This window comes from Leuresthes tenuis, unplaced genomic scaffold (genome assembly GCF_036924035.1).
Source record: "Leuresthes tenuis unplaced genomic scaffold, fLeuTen1.0.hap1 SCAF_21, whole genome shotgun sequence".
Lineage (NCBI taxonomy): Eukaryota > Metazoa > Chordata > Actinopteri > Atheriniformes > Atherinopsidae > Leuresthes > Leuresthes tenuis.
This window is the reverse complement of record NW_027325375.1, coordinates 31,282,182-31,308,107: the sequence shown is the minus strand read 5'-3', so window position 1 is coordinate 31,308,107 and position 25,926 is coordinate 31,282,182. Positions and strand designations below refer to the sequence as shown.

The 25,926-nt window shown below is 47.3% G+C and overlaps 1 protein-coding gene across 1 annotated transcript; it reads left to right on the top strand.

Moving 5' to 3' along the window:
* Positions 1–28: 28 nt before the first annotated feature.
* On the top strand, positions 29–25,370 carry ap4m1 (adaptor related protein complex 4 subunit mu 1). Its single transcript, XM_072374510.1, has 16 exons — positions 29–322; positions 779–837; positions 1,049–1,134; positions 1,410–1,516; positions 2,843–2,939; positions 4,398–4,508; positions 8,256–8,333; positions 8,503–8,565; positions 11,531–11,597; positions 11,691–11,744; positions 15,338–15,444; positions 16,228–16,319; positions 20,609–20,653; positions 22,092–22,142; positions 23,147–23,264; positions 25,070–25,370. Exons 2-16 carry the CDS (start codon positions 780–782, stop codon positions 25,259–25,261), a joined length of 1,326 nt encoding a protein of 441 aa, XP_072230611.1. The 5' UTR covers positions 29–322; position 779; the 3' UTR covers positions 25,262–25,370.
* Positions 25,371–25,926: the final 556 nt, after the last annotated feature.

The window sequence follows — 25,926 nt, the reverse complement described above, 5'->3', positions numbered from 1 at the left end:
CTACGATGCTAAACGCTAACTGGTGATACCATAGACGGAGAATGACTGGTTGATACGATGTAAACACAAACTTGTCAGACATACATTCACCTCGAAAGCTGACAATAAACTGTACATGTTTCATGTCAGCTTTTTGTGCCTTAAACGAACATTTAATCCGTCTGGTTTGGTCACGTCTTCCGTTGTCGTGCCAATTCTTATGAGTTCAGTTATACTTTAGCTCCCAGTTAGCCGGGTTAGCTATGCTAACGTTAGCAACTTTGCCTCAACTGCAAAAATAAATAATATTTTCACGCCTTTGTTCGTATTTCATCTTCTGCGGGTGAGTAAAATAATGACTTGAAGTCATCACATGTGCATGCCTGTAGATGTGAGCAGAACCTTCATACATTTAAAGGGATTTTAAAGTAGTTCTCTTCATTTTAAAGCCCCAAATGAAGGTTATAAACTGTATATTCAGGCTTCTCTGTGAGATAAACTTGGCATATGTTAAATGAGATTACATTAAGTGTAACTAGTTTTAATGTCAGGCTTTAATTTACTCTGGAAATATGCTTATTTTTTAATGTGTGTGACACAAAGGGAAGGTAATAGGAAGGATCAATGATAAACAGAAGAGTTTGGAAAGGAACATTTTGGCTGAAGTTTGTCAGTGGTTTTCCCGTCTAAAATAGAGAAAGAATCATTCTGTGTCAGATTTAGTTCTCACCAGGCTGGATTTGGACGATCTTTGCATGAATTTGATCTGACATCTTCTCATCCATCTGCCTTTTTGAAGGATGATCTCTCAGGTCTTCATCTTGTCCTCGAAGGGCGACCATCTCATCTACAAGGACTGTATCCTTCTTATCCAGCAGCAGAAAATAACCGAGGCCAAACACCACACACGCTGTTATTTTCGACCGCCGATCAATACCTTTCCTGTCCAGAAAGTCAAGGCCACACGTACCCGGGTGCTGGTCCGGTTATTACGCTGGACGCCACTTTTAACCCTCTGGGCCGTCTTTGTTTTGTTGTGAGTGAAAGTTAACCTTAACCCGATCACCAGTCCGCGGAGAAGCAGGAAACGATGTTGTCAATATGTTCTACGAGAAAGTCACAGCCCTGACTGGAGACCAGCCTCCGGTTGTCATGGTAACCCCTCCACTGTCTGTGTGATCAGACTCTGCAGTTAGCATGTTAAAGGTTAAAGGTCACCCCAAGGTGAAAAAGCCCAGAGCTACATCTCAGACTCTACAGGCCTCAGTTAGCATGTTAAAGGTTAAAGGTCATGAAAGTTCAAGACTGAACAAGGCTTAAGTTTCTTTAAAGTGATTAAAATGTTCAGATTATAGTCCAAGGAGACGCTTCAGGGCTCAGACGTCCCTCATGTGTCGAGTTAAATCTGAAATTCCTCTGCCTTTCTGCAGAGTCACAAAGATCTGCACTTCGTCCACGTCCGGCAGGGAGGTCTCTACTGGGTCGCCACGACAACGGCCGACTCCTCGCCGTTTACCATCATCGAGTTCCTCAACAGGTTTGTTCTGGGGGCAGCAGCCACATGATGGTTTGCTCTCTTTTGATTTAATAGTTAACACTTGTTTTTTTGTTTGGTTTGTTTTTTGCAAAAAGACAAGATTTATTAAAAAGTTGCCTCTGAAAAGGGAAAAAAAGTTAAAGTTATGAACCAGGAAGAGAGGCCAAAAGGAACAAAAAGGGGAAACACAGGCCGTGCACGCAGTGGGCGTAGAACTGAACCGGATGAAATAACAGGTTGTTTAAAACGTGGCGAAGCAGACCTCTGAGCTGGTAACTGAACTCTGTGTTTCTACTGGGTCGCCACGACAACGGCCGACTCCTCGCCGTTTACCATCATCGAGTTCCTCAACAGGTTTGTTTGACACGAGCGAAACCTTCTGTTATGTGTGGTAAAGGCGCACCTGGAGGCCGCCCTCTGCTTCCTCTCTGTCCTCCTCCACAGGCGGCAGCTGGTAATCAGGTGGAGGACAAAGAGGGAGAGGAGGAGGCCGCGCTCTCACTCTGGGGGCAGCAGCCACATGACGGTTTGCTCTCTTTTGATTTAATAGTTAACACAAAAAGACAAGATTTATTAAAAAGTTCTGAAAAGAACCTCTTACAGTCCATTAAAGAGAGTCAGGATAGTTCACAAATGTAACAACATCCTTTCCTACTGGATTAAAGCTACAAAGGCATGTAGCAAGTTCTAAGTTTTAGTTCAACCAAGTCATTGTTTCAAGCTAAACTTTTGTATTTGTCCTTCTGCATCCACTATATAAAGGGGTCCAGTGAAATTCAAATCACTCTGAAATTCTTACCTACTCATTTAAATCCAAAATAATAATAATTTTTGTGTTTTGAGACCCCGTGGGTTTGAATCCACGTTTTTCACACTGTCAACAGTAAACTGAATTTCTAAGGTTTTGAAAAAACATCTAATTTCCTGTCAGGTCTTATGAATTAGATACAACCTCAGATGAACCACAGCACACCGTGTCATTATTTAGTCAACAAAAATAAGTACTCTTCATGATTGAATATCTTTCTTACCTCTGAAAAGGGAAAAAAGTTCATGCTTAACCCAGAAAGTTATGAACCAGGAAGAGATGGAGGCCAAAAGGAACAAAAAGGGGAACCTGTGGTTCTGATGTCTGAACACGGGTTTCAGGGAGGATTTGGGGAAAGAAAAGCATCGCTGGATGCAGCAGTTTTATGAGAAAGTAACGTGGAAACTACACCCAGCTCTCAGTTCTGGCACCGAGCCGATGGGTTCCTGTGAGTTCAGACCTGAACCAGATGAAATAACAGGTTTAAAACGAGCTGGTAACTGAACTCTGTGTCTCAGGCTGACGGCTCTGGTGAAGGATTACTGCGGCAGCCTCTCAGAGAAGTCGGTCCAGATGAACTTCGCCCTCATCTACGAGCTGCTGGACGAGGCGGTGGTGAGTTTCTGTCCACAGGGGGCGCCGCTGAGCAGCGTTCAGCCAGCAGGTCCCTGAGCTCTCAGCTGCTCCTGTTTGGATTAATTAAGAAAAGATGATAACGCTGCTCCTCTTCCTGGTTTGTGGCTTATTTATTGGGTTTTCTTTAGTTCATTATCATGTTTATTTATTTCTATGGTTTTGGGTTAATTTATTGATCTGGAGTCAGGCTTCTTCCTGTAGAAGAAGCTCATAGTGACGTCACAACCAGAGGAAAAAAGAAAAGTACCAAATCTTTCAGTCGCTGGGACCAGCAGCTGTTTCTGATGGATTCTTCTTTAAATCCTCCAGAACACAGAGCCCACTCAAACTCGACCTCACTCTGAGTTTTCTCTTCACATGTGGAGGCGAGGGTCTGTTTAACCTGCCTTAAACAGGATGAAACACAGTGAATGAACCAGATTCTGCTGCTCACAGTTCCAGAACCGCTCTGATTTAACTTCACACACTGAGTGTTTGAGCTGCTTCTGTGTGCTGTGCCCCCCCCGCCCGGGTTCCAGTGGAGTATTCCAACATGGCCGCCCCCATAGGTGCATGACTCAGACTTTGTTTGATCTCTGATCAGAATCTGTGAAGCAGGAAGTAAACGTGACATTTCCAGGAAGTCCCCACAGCTCAGGTCTGCAGATAAGTTGAACTTTTCCACATGAACCCTCCCAGAGCTGACGGGTGGAGCTGCTGCTGTATGGAAGGTTCCAGCTGTGGTCAGATTTCAGCGGCTGATAAACCGCAGGAAGCTCCGGTTGGGCTGCAGCTGGTCGACAGTTAACTCATAAAGCTTTAGAGCTGGCTGCTGAAATCTCCTGAGAGAAGAACACTGCTTACAGTCTGTCTGTCTGTCTGTCTGTCTGTCTGTCTGTGCTGATCAGGGCTGTCTGTCTGTCTGTCTGTGCTGATCAGGTCTGTCTGTCTGTCTGTCTGTGCTGATCCTGTCTGTCTGTCTGTGCTGATCCTGTCTGTCTGTCTGTGCTGATCCTGTCTGTCTGTGCTGATCCAGTCTGTCTGTCTGTCTGTCTGTGCTGATCAGGTCTGTCTGTCTGTCTGTCTGTCTGTGCTGATCCAGTCTGTCTGTCTGTCTGTCTGTGCTGATCAGGTCTGTCTGTCTGTGCTGATCCTGTCTGTCTGTCTGTCTGTGCTGATCCTGTCTGTCTGTCTGTCTGTGCTGATCAGGTCTGTCTGTCTGTCTGTGCTGATCCTGTCTGTCTGTGCTGATCCTGTCTGTCTGTCTGTCTGTCTGTGCTGATCCTGTCTGTCTGTCTGTCTGTGCTGATCAGGTCTGTCTGTCTGTCTGTGCTGATCCTGTCTGTCTGTCTGTCTGTCTGTCTGTCTGTGCTGATCCTGTCTGTCTGTCTGTGCTGATCCTGTCTGTCTGTCTGTCTGTCTGTGCTGATCCTGTCTGTCTGTCTGTCTGTCTCTCAGGACTACGGTTACATCCAAACCACCTCCTCTGATGTCCTGAAGAACTTCATCCAGACCGAGGCCGTTTCCTCCCGACCGTTCAGCCTGTTTGACCTCAGCAACGTGGGCCTGGTACCTTCACCCCACCTACACCTGTTCACCTGCTGCTCTCTGACCCGCTTAAAGGCTGTTTGGCTGCGCCGAGGTCCACTTAAAGCACTGTATCTAAAGCACTGTATCTAAAGCACTGTATCTAAAGCACTGTATCTAAAGCACTGTATCTAAAGCACTGCATCTAAAGCACTGTATCTAAAGCACCTAAAAGATACGGTCAGGACGTCGTAATCAACTCACATCGATAAGATTAATGCTCTGTTGGGGAAATATCTTACAGATAAATAACTCATCCAAGGTCAAGCTGTGAATGTTGAGATATTCAGCTGAAATGCACATTTCTCTGCATTTTCTGTTGAAAAGGGTGAATTATATAAAGTAAAAAGCCTACAGCAGCAGAACTATGGGATGTTTCAGGCTCACCTGAGCCATCCCTAACTATAAGCTTTATCAGAAAGGAAAGTTTCAGCCTGATCTTAAAGGTAGAGAGGGTGTCTGCTTCCTGAAGCCAAACTGGCAGCTGGTTCCACAGAGAGGGGCCTGATAACTGAAGGCTCTGCCTCCCATTCTGCTTTTAGGGGCCTGATAACTGAAGGCTCTGCCTCCCATTCTGCTTTTAGGGGCCTGATAACTGAAGGCTCTGCCTCCCATTCTGCTTTTAGGGGCCTGATAACTGAAGGCTCTGCCTCCCATTCTGCTTTTAGGGGCCTGATAACTGAAGGCTCTGCCTCCCATTCTGCTTTTAGGGGCCTGATAACTGAAGGCTCTGCCTCCCATTCTGCTTTTAGGGGCCTGATAACTGAAGGCTCTGCCTCCCATTCTGCTTTTAGGGGCCTGATAACTGAAGGCTCTGCCTCCCATTCTGCTTTTAGGGGCCTGATAACTGAAGGCTCTGCCTCCCATTCTGCTTTTAGGGGCCTGATAACTGAAGGCTCTGCCTCCCATTCTGCTTTTAGGGGCCTGATAACTGAAGGCTCTGCCTCCCATTCTGCTTTTAGGGGCCTGATAACTGAAGGCTCTGCCTCCCATTCTGCTTTTAGGGGCCTGATAACTGAAGGCTCTGCCTCCCATTCTGCTTTTAGGGGCCTGATAACTGAAGGCTCTGCCTCCCATTCTGCTTTTAGGGGCCTGATAACTGAAGGCTCTGCCTCCCATTCTGCTTTTAGGGGCCTGATAACTGAAGGCTCTGCCTCCCATTCTGCTTTTAGGGGCCTGATAACTGAAGGCTCTGCCTCCCATTCTGCTTTTAGGGGCCTGATAACTGAAGGCTCTGCCTCCCATTCTGCTTTTAGGGGCCTGATAACTGAAGGCTCTGCCTCCCATTCTGCTTTTAGGGGCCTGATAACTGAAGGCTCTGCCTCCCATTCTGCTTTTAGGGGCCTGATAACTGAAGGCTGTGCCTCCCATTCTGCTTTTAGGGGCCTGATAACTGAAGGCTCTGCCTCCCATTCTGCTTTTAGGGGCCTGATAACTGAAGGCTCTGCCTCCCATTCTGCTTTTAGGGGCCTGATAACTGAAGGCTCTGCCTCCCATTCTGCTTTTAGGGGCCTGATAACTGAAGGCTCTGCCTCCCATTCTGCTTTTAGGGGCCTGATAACTGAAGGCTCTGCCTCCCATTCTGCTTTTAGGGGCCTGATAACTGAAGGCTCTGCCTCCCATTCTGCTTTTAGGGGCCTGATAACTGAAGGCTCTGCCTCCAGTTCTGCTTTTAGGGGCCTGATAACTGAAGGCTCTGCCTCCCATTCTGCTTTTAGGGGCCTGATAACTGAAGGCTCTGCCTCCCATTCTGCTTTTAGGGGCCTGATAACTGAAGGCTCTGCCTCCCATTCTGCTTTTAGGGGCCTGATAACTGAAGGCTCTGCCTCCCATTCTGCTTTTAGGGGCCTGATAACTGAAGGCTCTGCCTCCCATTCTGCTTTTAGGGGCCTGATAACTGAAGGCTCTGCCTCCCATTCTGCTTTTAGGGGCCTGATAACTGAAGGCTCTGCCTCCCATTCTGCTTTTAGGGGCCTGATAACTGAAGGCTCTGCCTCCCATTCTGCTTTTAGGGGCCTGATAACTGAAGGCTCTGCCTCCCATTCTGCTTTTAGGGGCCTGATAACTGAAGGCTCTGCCTCCCATTCTGCTTTTAGGGGCCTGATAACTGAAGGCTCTGCCTCCCATTCTGCTTTTAGGGGCCTGATAACTGAAGGCTCTGCCTCCCATTCTGCTTTTAGGGGCCTGATAACTGAAGGCTCTGCCTCCCATTCTGCTTTTAGAAACTCTGGGAACCACAAGGAAACCTGCAGCCTGAGAGCAAAGTGCTCTGTTGGGGAAATATCCAACTGTGAGATCTTTAAGATGTGATGGAGCTCGGTCATTAAGAGCTTTATATGTGAGGAGAAGAACCTTAAATTCTATTCTGAATCTAACAGGGAGCCAATGAAGAGAAGCTAAAACTGGAGAAACATGATCTCTGCTGTTAGTTCTCAGCAGAACTCTGGCTGCAGGGTTTTGGATCAGCTGGAGGCTTTTCAGAGAGTCTGTGGGACAGAACAATAATAAGGAATTACAGTAGTTCAGTCCTGAAGGAACAGATGCATGGAGCAGTTTCTCTGCTCTGAGACAGGATGTTCCTGCTTTATTACGCAGGTGAAAGAAGGCAGAAACCTGTTTTATATGCGAGTCAGAGGACAGATCCTGTGTTTTATCTCAGGTTTGTTCAGTAAATAATGACACAGTGTCCCTCTGAGGTTGTTTTTACCGCAGTTTAGGACCTGCTGACATTTAACTGTGTAAAACCGTAGAAATAAAGTTGTCTGAGCATCAGACCGGTTCACTTATCAGCAGCATCGCAGCTCTGGAGCTGCAGCACAGGCTCGACTTGTTTGGCTGCCACAGCTCTCTGTTCAGGCTCCGTTCTCAGCGGCTGTTTGGTGTCAGTCTGAGGATGTACAGATGAGCTCTGCAACAACAACACATCGTTTCCTGCTGCCTTCCCTCTCCAATAAACCTGTTCCACCTGGAAGCTTTCACCCCTGAAACAAAGCTGAGGTTCCAGATCAGTAACAGAGCCAAAGGACACATGTTGTCCAAAGTTAAAAGAGCTACCGGGAGGATTTTCCTGTAGATGAAGAGCAGAGATGCTCCTCTGCACACCAACAAATGTAAAACAAACCTTATTTACTGCACTGTTACCCCCCAAAGCCAGCAGGAAGGTAAACCAGCATCTAAAAGGCTCAGAAACACCAGAGCTGCTGCAGCCTGCCTGGAAACACCATGAATCAACAGGGAGGCTTTAAGAGGAGCTGAACGAAACCGAAGGGGAGAAGGAGTTAATTCCTGAGGTTTCTCACAGCGTTTCCTGGTGTTTCCGCTGGTTTTTCTTTCACTTTCAGCTTGTTTTTGTGTTTCGCCCGACTGAGACGACTCAAATCCAGTTTATTGTGCCGATCCGACTCATATCTGCTGCTGTCTGAGGTGAATCTGATCCGTGGCTAAATGTCATCCCCAACCTTCCCGTCTCAGTCTAATCCAGAGAGTCGGTTTCCTGCTCACAGGCTCAGACATGTTCGGAGATTTGCTACCAATTCAGCTGCGGTTCTGACATGTCGAGACAGTAAATATCCCAGGAACTCTGAGTGTGAACTAAAACCAGCTCCAGACTTCATGTGAGGCTTCCTTTGAAGCCCGAGTCTTCAAACCTCAGCGATGCGGTTCATTCCACAGCTGTTTCTGCTCAGGGAGCCTGGGTTTACTCTGCTGTTGTTTGTTGTTTGTCTGCAGTTTGGAGCAGAGACACAACAGAGTAAAGTGGCTCCGAGCTCTGCTGCCACCAGACCCATCCAGTCCAGCAGAGAGCAGGTAAACATCAGCCCAGAGGCGCCAGGGAGGATTATTCCTGGCTGCTTTGTGGTGCACTTTGAGTTTCACACACTCCCTTTAAGAATTAAGAACGAATTCCTCTAACAGGTTCCAGTAAATAGCCAGATCCCAGCTGGACTGTATTTATGTGCTCGTGTCTTACTTCCAGGGAGGGAAGAGCGAGATATTTGTGGACGTGATCGAGAGGATGACGGTGGTCATCGGCTCCAACGTGAGTAATTCACAGTTAAAGCCTTTAGAAATGAAAACAAAAGACACTTTATTTTCTTTGTCCGACCTTCTTAATTCACAGAAAACGTTTAGTTGACCAGTAATTTGAATTCGCAGCTCGCTGTGAGCGATCAGGGCTCCATTTAACTGTGAGAAACAGCAGGAAGCTGAGGTTCAGGTTGAATTTCAGTCACAGCAGACATCAGCCTCACAGCTGGAACCAGGGCAGGAAAACTTCATTTTATGGAGCTGAACATGGAGCCAGTTCAGCTGCAACCAGTGTTACGTCCACTTGGTGAAACCAGTTAGCCGACAATGACTCGACAACCACTTAATCAAATCAGTCTCAGTTGAAGTGAACAAATTAGCTTTATTGTAACAAAAAAAAAGACACTCCAAGGTGGGGGTGGGGGGGGTGATTGTGCCATAAAAAATTAAATTAATATAACAAAAGAAGGCCTGTCTGAGCTATCTCAGAAGAAAGAAAGGAAAGAAAGGTAGAAGACCCTCCAAAACAGTGGTGGCACAGCCAATAAACCCAGTGGAATAACAGTTACCTGCTATGTGAGAGCAAAAGAAATGTAAAGGGTTCCCCAACTTACCTCGTCCCAAAACCTCCCACACCTTCCTGAACAGATGTGTCTCTGGAAGAGCACCAAACAGAGACAAAATCAAGAGTCAAGAAGCCCCAAAGGCCCGAGACTTCCTCCATTTTAAAGTGGCTCCTCAGCTGTGATTGGTCAGCAGTAATTATCCAATCAGCTGCTCACACAGGTGAGCAGCATCCCTGCTGCAGTTACCTAAAGACAACACACAGGGAGGGGGGGGAGGAGACAGAAAACCACAGAATACCTGGCCTCCTGGCACGAGTCACCGATGCTTCGTTTAACTCCCACCAACACGTTCTGCTCAGCGGCCGCCATGTTTCACACGGACACTTGTTGCTGTCGCACCACGTGCGCACGCCTGTAGCAGCTCGGTCTGACGGAGGAAACAACGAGGGGCAAAATCAGGGGAATGTCTAAAGTTTGGGAGCATTTCAGAGAAAAATACCTTCAGAAAGGCTGCATCTAAGATTGAACTCGTGCACAGGAGCCTTCAGATCGTGCACGTAGCTGTCAGATTGTGCACGTAGCTGTCAGATCGTGCACGTAGCTGTCAGATCGTGCACAGGAGCCTTCAGATCGTGCACAGGAGCCTTCAGATCGTGCACGTAGCTGTCAGATCGTGCACAGCAGCCGTCAGATCGTGCACGTAGCTGTCAGATCGTGCACGTAGCTGTCAGATCGTGCACGTAGCTGTCAGATTGTGCACGTAGCTGTCAGATCGTGCACGTAGCTGTCAGATCGTGCACAGGAGCCTTCAGATCGTGCACGTAGCTGTCAGATCGTGCACAGGAGCCTTCAGATCGTGCACGTAGCTGTCAGATCGTGCACGTAGCTGTCAGATTGTGCACGTAGCTGTCAGATTGTGCACGTAGCTGTCAGATCGTGCACGTAGCTGTCAGATCGTGCACAGCAGCTGTCAGATCGTGCACGTAGCTGTCAGATCGTGCACGTAGCTGTCAGATCGTGCACGTAGCTGTCAGATCGTGCACGTAGCTGTCAGATCGTGCACGTAGCTGTCAGATCGTGCACGTAGCTGTCAGATCGTGCACGTAGCTGTCAGATCGTGCACGTAGCTGTCAGACCCCAGCAGGGGTTTGGGAGTGGATGGACTTTACTGCGCTTTACTCAGATGTCTCTGAAAATCCTTCCAGGATCAGCGGGTGTTGGATCGCCTGTTTGTCTCATTCCCAGTGACTGCATTCACCAGAGAGGGTTCCATCAATACTGCGACTCACACAAACCGCTCAGCTCCGAGTTAGAGGACAAACTGCGGTGCAGCCGACTCGAAGAGCCGCAGAACATATGTTTTCATTACAGGACGTACCATGGTGATCACATTCAGTCACGTTCATTACTACAGGAAGCGTGAATCTCATTCAGCAAACATCTCGTCAACATTAAAACCGGTTTAAAGGTGGAGCTGTGACTGGTGCTGAGAACTAACACGAGCTTCATAATCAGAGGCATTTATACCCGTTTATACATGTTTATACACGTTTATACCAGTTTATACCTGTTTATACATGTTTATAAACCGGTTTATACAAGTTTATACACGTTTATACCTGTTTATACCCGTTTTTACCTGTTTATTCCGGTTTATACCCGTTTATACCTGTTTATACATGTTTATACCGGTTTATACCAGTTTATACCTGTTTATACACGTTTATACCTGTTTATACATGTTTATAAACCGGTTTATACAAGTTTATACCGGTTTATACCAGTTTATACCTGTTTATACACGTTTATACCAGTTTATACATGTTTATACCAGTTTATACACGTTTATACCAGTTTATACCAGTTTATACAAGTTTATACCGGTTTATAACTGTTTATAAACCGGTTTATACCGGTTTGTTCCTGTTTATACCAGTTTATACATGTTTATACCAGTTTATACCCGTTTATACCTTTTTATACCCGTTAATACACGTTTATACCCATTTATACTTTTTTTATAACGGTTTATACCGTTTTATACCTGTTCATACCTTTCTATACCCATTTATACTAGTTTATACATGTTTATACCGGTTTATACATGTTTATAAACCGGTTTATACCTGTTTATACACGTTTATACCGTTTTATACCTGTTTATACCCGTTTATACCTGTTTATACCTGTTTATACGCGTTTATACCTGTTTATACCCGTTTATACCTGTTTATACACGTTTATACCGTTTTATATCTTTTTATACCCTTTCTGTACCTTTGTCCTCGTTGATTTGCAGTCAGACCTCAGCTCCCGATGTGTTGCTTGATACTTTTTTTTTCATAAAATCTGTTGATGTTTGAGGGCTGTGGCGAACTCTGACTGACCTTTGAGACCTGATCTGTGCTGCAGGGAGTTCTGATGAAGGCAGATGTGGAGGGAGAGATCAGAGTCAAGTGCTACATGCCGAGCTGCTCAGGTGAGTCTGAAAAGTGTTAGCACACCTTAAAGTTTGATGGAAGAAGGTTTAACTCGCTCAGTTTGGTCCTGATAACACCTGACATGCTTACAGAAATGAGAATCGGCCTGAATGAGGAGTTCAGCATCGGGAAGTCAGAGCTCAGAGGTAAACACACACACACACTCAGGTGATCAGATCAGGTAACAGCTATCATCTGCTTCCTTTCACTCAGACTGAAAACAAGCATCATCAATGATTCATGTCAGAATCTGTTGTTTGAAAAAGTCGCAGACAGTTCAAATTTAGTGTTTTGAGTGACTTATTGATTTCCTGGATCAATGTAACAGTGTTTATGGGACAAAGCCATAAAGACACAACAATATAACAGACAGCAGGCTGAAATCATCCCGTCTGAGCGCTGATCCTCAGCCCTCACCTCACTGACCCGACCTGGAGGCGGCTCAGCGCCAGATAAGAAGCCAAAGAGGACAAAGAAAGGCTACGAGGAGAATGATTCCAGAGAAAAAACTTTAAGTTGAACTGAACATGAGGTCTGGATTCATTTAAAACCCTTTATTCTCCATTTCTCCTGAAGCAGAGAAAAGCTTTATTCTACAACCCCAACCTTTGAAAAGCTGGGACATTTGGGACGTTTGAAATATAATTAAAAGCAGAATGCAGTGATTTTCAAACCTCATAAACCGACATTTTATTCGCAACAGAACAAAGAAAACACATGTTTTACTGCTTCATGAAGAATGTGAGCTCGTAAAGATGTGATGGGAGCAACAAAGGGCTGCAAAAGAAAAGAGCAACAGCTGGAGGAACATGGAACTAATGAGGGTCATTAAAAAAAGGCCAGTAAAAAGAGCTCCATCAGATGCAGCTTAAAGCTCCGTCAGACGCAGGTTAAAGCTCCATCAGATGCAGCTTAAAGCTCCATCAGATGTAGGTTAAAGCTCCGTCAGATGCAGGTTAAAGCTCCGTCAGATGCAGGTTAAAGCTCCATCAGATGCAGGTTAAAGCTCCGTCAGATGCAGGTTAAAGCTCCGTCAGATGCAGGTTAAAGCTCCGTCAGATGCAGGTTAAAGCTCCGTCAGATGCAGGTTAAAGCTCCGTCAGATGCAGGTTAAAGCTCCGTCAGATGCAGGTTAAAGCTCCGTCAGATGCAGGTTAAAGCTCCACCAGACGCAGGTTAAAGCTCCATCAGACGCAGGTTAAAGCTCCGTCAGATGCAGGTTAAAGCTCCATCAGATGCAGGTTAAAGCTCTGTCAGATGCAGGTTAAAGCTCCGTCAGATGCAGGTTAAAGCTCCGTCAGATGCAGGTTAAAGCTCCGTCAGATGCAGGTTAAAGCTCCATCAGACGCAGCTTAAAGCTCCGTCAGATGCAGGTTAAAGCTCCATCAGATGCAGCTTAAAGCTCCGTCAGACGCAGGTTAAAGCTCCATCAGATGCAGGTTAAAGCTCCGTCAGATGCAGGTTAAAGCTCTATCAGATGCAGGTTAAAGCTCCATCAGACGCAGGTTAAAGCTCCATCAGACGCAGGTTAAAGCTCCATCAGATGCAGGTTAAAGCTCCGTCAGATGCAGGTTAAAGCTCCGTCAGATGCAGGTTAAAGCTCCGTCAGATGCAGGTTAAAGCTCCGTCAGATGCAGGTTAAAGCTCCGTCAGATGCAGCTTTAAAGCTCCGTCAGATGCAGGTTAAAGCTCCATCAGATGCAGGTTAAAGCTCCATCAGATGCAGGTTAAAGCTCCGTCAGATGCAGGTTAAAGCTCCATCAGATGCAGGTTAAAGCTCCGTCAGATGCAGGTTAAAGCTCCGTCAGACGCAGGTTAAAGCTCCATCAGACGCAGGTTAAAGCTCCATCAGATGCAGGTTAAAGCTCCGTCAGATGCAGGTTAAAGCTCCGTCAGATGCAGGTTAAAGCTCCGTCAGATGCAGCTTAAAGCTCCGTCAGATGCAGGTTAAAGCTCCATCAGACGCAGGTTAAAGCTCCATCAGATGCAGCTTAAAGCTCCATCTGATGCAGCTTAAAGCTCCATCAGATGCAGGTTAAAGCTCCGTCAGATGCAGGTTAAAGCTCCGTCAGATGCAGCTTAAAGCTCCGTCAGACGCAGGTTAAAGCTCCATCAGATGCAGGTTAAAGCTCCGTCAGACGCAGGTTAAAGCTCCGTCAGACGCAGGTTAAAGCTCCGTCAGATGCAGGTTAAAGCTCCATCAGATGCAGGTTAAAGCTCCATCAGATGCAGCTTAAAGCTCCATCAGATGCAGCTTAAAGCTCCACCAGATGCAGCTTAAAGCTCCATCAGATGCAGGTTAAAGCTCCGTCAGATGCAGCTTAAAGCTCCGTCAGATGCAGGTTAAAGCTCCATCAGACGCAGGTTAAAGCTCCATCAGACGCAGGCTAAAGCTCCGTCAGACGCAGGTTAAAGCTCCGTCAGATGCAGGTTAAAGCTCCGTCAGATGCAGGTTAAAGCTCCATCAGATGCAGGTTAAAGCTCCGTCAGATGCAGGTTAAAGCTCCAACAGATGCAGGTTAAAGCTCCGTCAGATGCAGGTTAAAGCTCCATCAGATGCAGGTTAAAGCTCCGTCAGATGCAGCTTAAAGCTCCGTCAGACGCAGGTTAAAGCTCCGTCAGACGCAGGTTAAAGCTCCTTCAGAAGCAGGTTAAAGCTCCGTCAGATGCAGGTTAAAGCTCCGTCAGATGCAGGTTAAAGCTCCATCAGATGCAGGTTAAAGCTCCGTCAGATGCAGGTTAAAGCTCCAACAGATGCAGCTTAAAGCTCCGTCAGATGCAGCTTAAAGCTCCGTCAGATGCAGCTTAAAGCTCCATCAGATGCAGGTTAAAGCTCCATCAGATGCAGGTTAAAGCTCCATCAGACGCAGCTTAAAGCACCGTCAGATGCAGCTTAAAGCTCCATCAGATGCAGGTTAAAGCTCCGTCAGATGCAGGTTAAAGCTCCATCAGATGCAGGTTAAAGCTCCATCAGACGCAGGCTAAAGCTCCGTCAGACGCAGGTTAAAGCTCCGTCAGATGCAGGTTAAAGCTCCGTCAGATGCAGGTTAAAGCTCCGTCAGATGCAGCTTAAAGCTCCGTCAGATGCAGCTTAAAGCTCCATCAGATGCAGGTTAAAGCTCCATCAGACGCAGGCTAAAGCTCCGTCAGACGCAGGTTAAAGCTCCATCAGATGCAGGTTAAAGCTCCATCAGATGCAGGTTAAAGCTCCGTCAGATGCAGCTTAAAGCTCCGTCAGATGCAGCTTAAAGCTCCATCAGATGCAGGTTAAAGCTCCATCAGACGCAGGCTAAAGCTCCGTCAGACGCAGCTTAAAGCTCCATCAGATGCAGGTTAAAGCTCCATCAGATGCAGGTTAAAGCTCCATCAGATGCAGCTTAAAGCTCCATCAGATGCAGGTTAAAGCTCCGTCAGATGCAGGTTAAAGCTCCATCAGATGCAGGTTAAAGCTCCGTCAGACGCAGGTTAAAGGTCTGTCAGATGCAGGTTAAAGCTCCTTCAGACGCAGGTTAAAGGTCTGTCAGACGCAGGTTAAAGCTCCGTCAGATGCAGGTTAAAGCTCCGTCAGATGCAGGTTAAAGCTCCATCAGATGCAGGTTAAAGCTCCATCAGACGCAGGTTAAAGCTCCGTCAGATGCAGGTTAAAGCTCCGTCAGATGCAGGTTAAAGCTCCATCAGATGCAGGTTAAAGCTCCATCAGAGGCAGGTTAAAGCTCCGTCTGTGTGTGTTGGTTTTCAGGTTACGGCGCTGCGGTTCGGGTCGATGAGTGCAGCTTCCATCAGGCGGTGCAGCTGGACGAGTTCGACAGCCACCGAATCCTCCGACTCTGCCCCAGCCAGGGAGAGGTGCTGAACCTTCAGTCCTTCAGCTTGATTTTAACTCTCTTAGCTTAGCTGCTCATAACTCAGTGGACATTTGTTCTCTGGATTAAAGGAACATTTAGTCCATTTTTGGTTGTAATCGAAATGATTTACGACAGAGAAAGTTAACAAATCATCAGCCCAACAAACTGCAGTCTAAACACAGTGTTGAAGCTGAAGGTTGAAATCAGCATTCGAGGAGCCTTTGCTCATGAAAAACATTGATTTTAAACCGTCCGTCACCTGGTTGTTCAGAGATTTCCTTCAGTACCTGTCTGGGATGGATGGATTGATTGATTGATTAATGGATGGATGGATGATTGATGGATTGATTAATGGATGGATGGATGGATTGATTGATTAATGGATGGATGGATGGATGGATTGATTGATTAATGGATGGATGGATGGATGAGTCAGTTGATGGGTGGATGGATGGATAGATTGATGGATGGATGAGTCAGTTGGTGGGTGGGTAACTTGGGCTTTGGTCAGTCAGCTGCTCCAGTGCACATCATAACAGATATTAAAAAGGCTCAGAAGTAGCAGCAGAAATCCCTCCGGCAGCACAGCAGGAGACATTTTGTAAAAGACACAAAGAAAGACACAATATGTTCAGAGCTGTTGCAGCAGGCTGCCAATAGGGCGGCGCCAAACTCCAACTGAAGCTGCCTTTTTGTTCCTGTTCCACTTCCTGTGGTCTCAGCCGTGTCTTCCTCTGTGTTATTTGACGGTGATGTTCCTCTTCTTCTTCTTCTCCTGCTGCAGCAAACGGTGATGCAGTACCATCTGAGTGATGACCTCCCCTCTGCCCCTCCTTTCCGCCTCTTTCCTGCCTTTGAGCGTGACAACGCAGGAAGGTAAAGTGTTTCAATCCAACAGCCCAGCTGCACTCATCCTCTCTGGTTTAGGTGGTTTATAGGTCAGTAAACGTTAAAGAAAGGACCTTCAGCAGCCAGCCTGCACACTCACAAGAGGAGCAAAAGGAAGAAAGCATGAAAAATGCAGTAAATCTGGTTCCACCACCAGAGGGCAGAACCACAGCTGATGTACAGGTACAGGTGCAACTCTGAACTTTATCAAACAGGGTGTGGCTCTGAAAGCGAGTGAGGACGTCTGAAGTGGTGCTTTCTCTCAGGTGTAATCGTCTGATTCTCCTATCTGCTCCCAGCTGCCTCCCAGCTGCCTCCCAGCTGCCTCCCAGCTGCCTCCCAGCTGCCTCCCAGCCATGACATCCATGGGTGTTGTCAAGGAAAGATCGTCCTGGAAACAGGAAAGGCAGCTGCTTCAGCATCAGTCGATCCACACCCTGATTAACATGCTGTTTTCCATCACTTCATGCTGGTTTATTTCAGATTTACGTCTGTTTTTGCAGCTTCGTGATGTCTTTCCTCACCACAGCTCAGGTCTCTGAACATGTTTGATTCAGAGTTAATTGAACTCATTCATAGACTTTTAAGTTTAGAATTTCAGGTTTCAGGGAAGTTTCGGTTCTCAGCAGCTTTAAAGTGAATCTCTGGTCTGAGCTCCTTTATTCTCCAACTCAGCCTGAACCCTCTGAGACCAGCTTTCTGTCATTTCTTTAAGGAGTCTTCAGGAATAGTTCTCCAGGCTTCTTGAAGGACATCCCAAAGCTCTTCTTTGGATGTGGGCTGCCTTTTGTTCCGTTCTCTGTCAGATGATCCCACACTGCTTCAATAATGTTGAGGTCCGGGCTCTGGGGAGGATTCATCCCTCCATAAGACCTGTTGCCACTGATTTTCAGTCCACTTCTTGTGTCATTTGGCACAGCTCAGCCTTTTCTCCCTGTTTCCCTTCCTTAAGAACGGCTTCTTGACAGCCACCCTTCCATGGAGACCATTTCTGATGAGGCTTGGGCCAACAGTAGATGGATCAGCTGAAGGTCCAGATGCATCTCTCAGGTCCTGTCAGGTCACAGCTGGATTTTTTCCTCTTTCTTAAGGACATCACTTTCAGATCCTGTTCATCTGCTGGAGATAGTTTTTTAGGCCTGACACTTCTTCTTTTGTCCTCCACTTGTCCAGTTTCCTCAAATGTTTTAAGGACACACTGCACACCATGCTGAGATATGCCAAGTTTTCAGCTAATATCTCTTTGGGAATCACCTTGTTGCTGCAGAAATCCTATTTTCTGTCTGTCAAACTGTGTTTTCTTTGCTGTTTTTCATAGATGCAGCTAAAGAAATGGAACAAATGATGTGTCTTTGTGACAAAGTGCCTAAAGATCCAGTTTAAAATGGCTTCTTTGCTAAGTTGTCTGTTCTGTGTCGACACAACACTGGTTCATCCCTTGAGTTAGGAGCCTTTTTTCTGCCTGAATGGTTCAAAGGTCAGAGTTAAGTGGCTGAACAAAGAAAAACTGTGAAGGACCTTCAGAAAGCCTGGAAGCTTTAAAGGTTACAGCAAGTCTGGCTGCTTGGAAGGAAACAGGAAGAAGTGCAGCCGGTAACATTTAAATGTCTGTTGAATGAATCAGGACTTTGGATCAGGGCTGTGTGAGAAAGTTCTGACCTGCAGAGGGTTTATGATCTGTCAGATCTGCCTTCTGAAGCTCAGCTCTTCTCTGTTAATGATTGCTGTGGATCTGTCCTCTCAGACACTTCATGTCCGTCAGTAACAGAGTCACTGATGTGAAGCTGCAGAAGAGCAGGAGGAGAAGGAGGAGCTTCCTACGGTGGGATTCACTTCTTTCACAGTTCATTGCACATTTTCAAAGAGAATTTGATGCTTTCTTTGAAAAGTTTCCTGTGCAGAGCTGCGATGGAGTGTCATTAACACAAAGAGGACTGTTTGGACTGCAAACACACTCTGTTTACATTACTCCCAACACTTCCAATGAGACAAGCAGAGGATGTTTATGTTATCAGGTCAGTGTTACTTTCTGAGAACAACTTGCATAACTTTTCGATAAGGGAGGAAGGACAGTGAGGCCTGAAGCAGCCGGCAGCAGAAATGTGGAACAATAAGGATGGAGGAGCTCAGAAGTGTGTGAGGACAGTTATTTAGAGTCTCACATAGTTTCTGTGTGGAAACAGTCGATGGGAATAACTGTGGAGCTGCTGCAGGACGACAGCTGGACTCTTCTTCTTCTTCTGTCTCAGAGTTCTGTTCAGTTTGGAGAAAACAGGACGTGATGATGTGTTTATATCTGATTATAAGATTATTCACAAGTGGAAAACATTCAGGACAGCTGTCAATCTTCCCAGGAGTGGACGTCCCAGCAAGTTCACCCCAAGGTGAAGAAGCCCAGAGCTACATCTCAGACTCTACAGGCCTCAGTTAGCATGTTAAAGGTTAAAGGTCACCCCAAGGTGAAGAAGCCCAGAGCTACATCTCAGACTCTACAGGCCTCAGTTAGCATGTTAAAGGTTAAAGGTCACCCCAAGGTGAAAAAGCCCAGAGCTACATCTCAGACTCTACAGGCCTCAGTTAGCATGTTAAAGGTTAAAGGTCACCCCAAGGTGAAAAAGCCCAGAGCTACATCTCAGACTCTACAGGCCTCAGTTAGCATGTTAAAGGTTAAAGGTCACCCCAAGGTGAAGAAGCCCAGAGCTACATCTCAGACTCTACAGGCCTCAGTTAGCATGCTAAAGGTTAAAGGTCACCCCAAGGTGAAAAAGCCCAGAGCTACATCTCAGACTCTACAGGCCTCAGTTAGCATGTTAAAGGTTAAAGGTCACCCCAAGGTGAAGAAGCCCAGAGCTACATCTCAGACTCTACAGGCCTCAGTTAGCATGTTAAAGGTTAAAGGTCACCCCAAGGTGAAAAAGCCCAGAGCTACATCTCAGACTCTACAGGCCTCAGTTAGCATGTTAAAGGTTAAAGGTCACCCCAAGGTGAAGAAGCCCAGAGCTACATCTCAGACTCTACAGGCCTCAGTTAGCATGCTAAAGGTTAAAGGTCACCCCAAGGTGAAAAAGCCCAGAGCTACATCTCAGACTCTACAGGCCTCAGTTAGCATGTTAAAGGTTAAAGGTCACCCCAAGGTGAAGAAGCCCAGAGCTACATCTCAGACTCTACAGGCCTCAGTTAGCATGTTAAAGGTTAAAGGTCACCCCAAGGTGAAAAAGCCCAGAGCTACATCTCAGACTCTACAGGCCTCAGTTAGCATGTTAAAGGTTAAAGGTCATGACAGCACAGTTAGAAAAAGGCTGAACAAGGATGGCTTGTTTGGAAGGGCTGCAGGAGAAAGCCTCTTCTCTCTAAAAAGAACATGGCAGCACAGCTTAGGTTTGCAAAGCTGCATCTGAACAAAGCTCAAGACTTCTGGAACAATGTCCTTTGGACAGACCAGAGCAAAGTGGAGATGTTTGGTCCTAATGCACAGCAGCACGTTTGGAGGAAACCAAACACAGCATATCAGCACAAACACCTCATACCAGCTGTCAAGCACGGTGGTGGAGGGCTGATGATCTGGGCTGGTTCTGCAGCCACAGGACCTGGGCACCTTGCAGTCATTGAGTCCACCATGAACTCCTCTGGATACCAAAGTATTCTAGAGTCAGATGTGAGGCCATCTGTCCCACAGCTAAAGCTGGGCTGAAACTGGCTCATCAACAGGACAAAGATCCCAAACACAGCAGCAGATCTACAGCAGAATGTGGGAAAAAGAACAGAATCAAGGTGTTGCAATGGTCCAGTCAGAGTCCAGACCTCAGCCTGACTGAAATGCTGTGGTGGGACCTTCAGAGAGCTGTGCAGAAACCAATGCTGCAAACCTCAAAGAGCTGAAGGGAAGTGAGTGCATGAGCCTCACTGTGTCCCCTCTGCAGTGGGGATAATCAGCCTTTAACTTCCAGAAGGGGAATCATTCATCCCCTCGTCTTCAGGAAACCGCAGCAGACTGCATCATGGTGAGATAGGAGCACATCATCAGGTTGATGCTTCATAAGTCTCTGTGTCAGGGAGTTTTTCCAGTGAACAAAGCTGGTGGAGCAGAGAAAACCTCCCTCACAGACCTCCAGAGTCCTCCAGAGTCCTCCAGAGTCCTCCAGAATTTAAGAGCAGTCTCTGTTGATCAGACAAGCTGTCAGCAGCCGGTTTGCATCGTTTCACTGTTGCCGTGGAAACACTGAATACACCTTCATGACCACAAACCACAAATAAGAGATGTTTCCTCCTCTCTGCAGGCTGCTGATGCTCGTGAGGCTCCGCTGTGATCTGCCAGCCAAGAGGTGAGTTTCTCCTTCACCCAGCAGATATCAAACCTCTGAGGGTGAAGCACACCAGGAGGTGCAGCAGGTGCAGCAGCAGGTGAAGCAGCAGGTGAAGCAGCAGGTGCAGCAGCAGGTGAAGCAGCAGGTGCAGCAGCAGGTGAAGCAGCAGGTGCAGCAGCAGGTGCAGCAGCAGGTGAAGCAGCAGGTGCAGCAGCAGGTGAAGCAGCAGGTGAAGCAGCAGGTGAAGCAGCAGGTGCAGCAGGTGCAGCAGCAGGTGCAGCAGCAGGTGCAGCAGCAGGTGAAGCAGCAGGTGCAGCAGCAGGTGCAGCAGCAGGTGCAGCAGCAGGTGCAGCAGGTGCAGCAGCAGGTGCAGCAGGTGCAGCAGCAGGTGCAGCAGGTGCAGCAGCAGGTGCAGCAGGTGTGCTTCACCTCCTTACCTGCTGCTGAAACCACACCAGCGGCCCACTTTGAGCTGTACTCTGCTGCATGGAGTTAAACAACAGAAAGCAGCTCAGGTGCATCATGGGAAATGTAGGATTAGTGTTGAGATTAAAAACCAGGATATCTGTCCCCTGCTGATATGATTTGAGTCTCTGTTGGGGCCAGATGAGTAAATCTGACATTTTATTGACGTAGCGGCTCAGCTCGGGGGGGGGAGTTTGTTTCTGCTGATGCTCTGATTAAAGTTTGTGTCTCGATGTTCATTTTATCATATTTTGAGTCGGTGGAAAGCTCAGTGTCCCGTTTAAAGCCTAAAAATGTGTTAAAACAAACCTGTAAGGGTTCTAATCTGTGTGGGTCAGCAACACAAAGCCGGGGGGGGGGGGGGGTCGCTTTTAAATGTGAGGCGCAGACTTTCAGAGGAGCTGAAGAACTATAAGATAATAAGATGTTAGGTTTTATCAGGGGGAAGCAAAGTGTTTGTGATGTGGCAGAGAGCTCAGAGCAGCTTACAGGAGGTGTGTTTTATGAGCTTTATTCATTCAGTCTGACACAAACTCAACCGACTGTTGGATCTATAGCAGCTCGGGCAGGATCCAGGTGTCCTCCTCTCTGAGCAGGATGCCGAGCTGCTGCCAGACTGAATTCTGGGTAATTTCCCTTAGGTGGAACTGAACTGTTGCTCTGCTCTGGAGCTCATTCGGTGAAGTTTGGGTTCTTTGGGCTGAAGCATCCCGACCTGTGCAGCGAGTTCACCTGTTAAAGCTGCGAGTTCAGGTCGTCTGAGGCTTCCAGCAGGGGGGGGGGGCGTTTTCCCTAAAGAGGAAGCAGAGTATTTAAATCTGAAGTGGGGGGGGGGGGGTCGGAGTGATCTAACAGAGCAGCACTCTCAGTGATTAACAGGCTGAAGATTAGATGGTGATGATGATGATGATGATGATGATGATGATGATGATGGTGATGATGGTGATGATGATGATGGTGATGATGTCACTGCTCTGTTTTTGTTTTGCAGCGCTGCCATCAACGTCTGCGCCACCATCCCCGTCCCTAAAGGCACCGTGAGGTGAGACGCTCCCATTCAAATGTGGCTCTGCTGAAGCTGCTGTTTGCTTTGGAAATGAGTTCTGGGTGAATTTGAATGTGTGAGCCCGGCGCCGTGAGCCTGGCGCCGACTCTCTGGGGCAACGCTTCAGTTGCTCATTTGTTTTGTAAACTCTCAAGCAAAGAAGGCAGCAAATGAGCTCTGAGTCCGAGGTTCTGTTGGAGTCCATCACAGTGGGTTCAGCTTGAATTAATGTACCACCAAATCACCTCAGATATTCACTCCAGTTCAAGCCGATTCACTGCAGAACAATCAGATCCAGTCAGGCAGAACCACTTAGGAAACTTCTCTCTGATCCAATCCCCGGCCTGAGGCGACTGTGGGAGGAAAAACTCCCTTTAACAGGGAGAACCTCCATCAGAACCAGAACCATCTGCCTGGACCAGCTGATCCACTGAAGCCTGAAATCTGCCCACGAGCCTCAGTCTGTACATGTGTGAGGTCCAGGTCCGGTTCTGCTGTGACGCTTGAACCCAGGAAGTCCTGGTTCTGCCCCGTCTGAAAAGCATCCTGACCAGAACTGCTGCTTGTGACCATCACTGAGGACGGGACCGTCTGGGTTTCCCTCCGTGATCCACCTCATCTGTGAACGGACCAGTTAGCAGGAGCTTTGATGGGATGGTTCTGCTGGGAGCTGACTGTACCAGAACCAGTCTGAAGCTCCAGAACTGTTTCAGAACAGCTGTGGATGTTCTGAGATCATGTGACCCTCACACAGGTGGGCTTTGTTGAGCTGGATATGGACCTCTGAAGGTGAAGTTCGGCTGTTAAACGCACCGTCTTATGGTTGTTTTATCTTTTATTTGATATATTTGGACCTTTTCGGGTAGTTCAGTCGTTCAAATGTGAAACTGGAAGGCAACAAGAGGAAGAACACCAAATGTTGGGGGAAGTGTTCCTCAAAGTGTTCCTCAAAGTGTTCCTCAAAGTGTTCCTCAAACCAATGTTGTGTGTCGTTGGTTCAGTTTGTCGCAGGAGCTCAGCAGTCCGGATCAGAGCGCCGAGCTGAAGGCTCAGAGCAGAGCCGTGGTCTGGCAGATCCCCCGCTTCACCGGAGGGACTCAGCTCTCCGCCCTGCTGAAGGTGAGCGAAAGTCCAAACTTAGATCTGATCAAATGTTCGATTTGAGCTCAGACTGTAGTATTGAATCCTGACTGCCTGTTCCAGGTGTTTAGAGCTGAATTCTGACTGCCTGTTCCAGATGTTTAGAACTGAATCCTGACTGCCTGTTCCAGATGTTTAGAACTGAATCCTGACTGCCTGTTCCAGATGTTTAGACCTGAATCCTGACTGCCTGTTCCAGGTGTTTAGAGCTGAATCCTGACTGGCTGTTCCAGATGTTTAGACCTGAATCCTGACTGCCTTTTCCAGATGTTTAGACCTGAATTCTGACTGCCAGTTCCAGGTGTTTAGACCTGAATCCTGACTGCCTGTTCCAGGTGTTTAGACCTGAATTCTGACTGCCTGTTCCAGGTGTTTAGACCTGAATTCTGACTGCCTGGTCCAGGTGTTTAGAGCTGAATCCTGCCTGCCTGGTCCAGGTGTTTAGACCTGAATTCTGACTGCCTGTTCCAGGTGTTTCGAGCTGAATTCTGACTGCCTGTTCCAGATGTTTAGAGCTGAATTCTGACTGCCTGTTCCAGATGTTTAGAGCCGAATCCTGCCTGCCTGTTCCAGGTGTTTAGACCTGAATCCTGACTGCCTGTTCCAGATGTTTAGACCTGAATCCTGACTGCCTGTTCCAGGTGTTTAGACCTGGATTCTGACTGCCTGTTCCAGGTGTTTAGACCTGAATTCTGACTGCCAGTTCCAGGTGTTTAGACCTGAATCCTGACTGCCTGTTCCAGGTGTTTAGACCTGAATTCTGACTGCCTGGTCCAGGTGTTTAGAGCTGAATCCTGCCTGCCTGTTCCAGGTGTTTAGACCTGAATTCTGACTGCCTGTTCCAGGTGTTTAGACCTGAATTCTGACTGCCTGTTCCAGGTGTTTCGAGCTGAATTCTGACTGCCTGGTCCAGATGTTTAGAGCTGAATTCTGACTGCCTGTTCCAGATGTTTAGAGCCGAATCCTGCCTGCCTGTTCCAGGTGTTTAGACCTGAATCCTGACTGCCTGTTCCAGATGTTTAGACCTGAATCCTGACTGCCTGTTCCAGGTGTTTAGACCTGGATTCTGACTGCCTGTTCCAGGTGTTTAGACCTGAATCCTGACTGCCTGTTCCAGATGTTTAGACCTGAATCCTGACTGCCTGTTCCAGATGTTTAGACCTGAATCCTGACTGGCTGTTCCAGATGTTTAGACCTGAATCCTGACTGCCTTTTCCAGATGTTTAGACCTGAATTCTGACTGCCTGTTCCAGATGTTTAGAGCTGAATCCTGGCTGCCTGGTCCAGGTGTTTAGACCTGAATCCTGACTGCCTGTTCCAGATGTTTAGACCTGAATCCTGACTGCCTGTTCCAGATGTTTAGACCTGAATCCTGACTGGCTGTTCCAGATGTTTAGACCTGAATCCTGACTGCCTGTTCCAGGTGTTTAGACCTGGATTCTGACTGCCTGTTCCAGGTGTTTAGACCTGAATTCTGACTGCCAGTTCCAGGTGTTTAGACCTGAATCCTGACTGCCTGTTCCAGATGTTTAGACCTGAATCCTGACTGGCTGTTCCAGATGTTTAGACCTGAATCCTGACTGCCTTTTCCAGATGTTTAGACCTGAATTCTGACTGCCTGGTCCAGGTGTTTAGACCTGAATCCTGACTGCCTGTTCCAGATGTTTAGACCTAAATCCTGACTGCCTGTTCCAGATGTTTAGACCCGTTCCCATAGCTCCGTAGACAGCTCTCATTAGCATGAATCAGACGACTCTTAACGACTGCTTTCTAACCATCTTCAGCTGGAGGTCCCAGGCCTGAGCTCGGCCTCCATGTTGGAGATCGGCCCGGTCGGCCTGAGCTTCGAGCTCCCGAAGCTCACCGCCACAGGCCTGCAGATCCGCTTCCTCCGCCTGTCCCCAGTCCAGCCCAGTCCGTCCCAGCGCTGGGTCCGATACGTCACCCACTCGGAGTCCTACACCATCCGGATCTGACGGTGCCCCCTCAGCTCCACCGAGAAGCAAACAGAACAGGGTTGATTTTATTGACTGTTTGCACTTAAAGGACTAAAGACCAATAAATGATGTACATTTTGTATTTTGACATCTGTGGATATTTCATGCTCAGTCTGAGTTTTATTTATGTGCACGTTCCCTGTTTGTTGCCTGTAAATAAAAATGAACCCTTGTTCAATCCATATCTGACCGTGCATGTGATGTTTTCGTGCTTTGAAAAGCTGAGCTGGAATATTTGTTGGCACAAACTCACAGAACGTCAGCAGGTTCTGGCCACAAATATCAAAATGACGCCACTTTAGCCAAGAGGAAGCTCCAAAAACAGGAAAAAAGCTTTGAGAAGGTTCTTATTTGTGCTGATTCAGTCTCATTCTTTTTGCTCAGTGACCCCTTCCACTTCTCCCTTTTGCCTTCTGTCTGATAATGATTCACAGTGTAGTTTATTTTTAAGCTCTTCAACCTTTGTGAAGTGCATTGAAGGCTAAACCCAGTTGAAGTTCACCTTTACTCGCTGTTTTTGAACCCCGGGGTCTCCCTTTCCTCTGAGGGTCTCGCAGGAAGGACAGTGGGGTTGAGCAGGAGGATGACGGGAGTGAAGATGACTTTCCTGATCCTTTCAGGGAAGCAGAGGCAGGTCTGCAGCA

What these genes read in the sequence shown, in the direction of transcription:
- ap4m1 (XM_072374510.1), top strand. Translation starts at nt 780, where the DNA reads ATGATCTCTCAGGTCTTCATCTTGTCCTCGAAGGGCGACCATCTCATC. An exon ending in ACCAGCCTCCGGTTGTCATG is followed by an intron (nt 1,135 to 1,409) that starts GTAACCCCTCCA and finishes GCCTTTCTGCAG; the next exon opens with AGTCACAAAGATCTGCACTT. An exon ending in CGGGAAGTCAGAGCTCAGAG is followed by an intron (nt 11,745 to 15,337) that starts GTAAACACACAC and finishes GTTGGTTTTCAG; the next exon opens with GTTACGGCGCTGCGGTTCGG.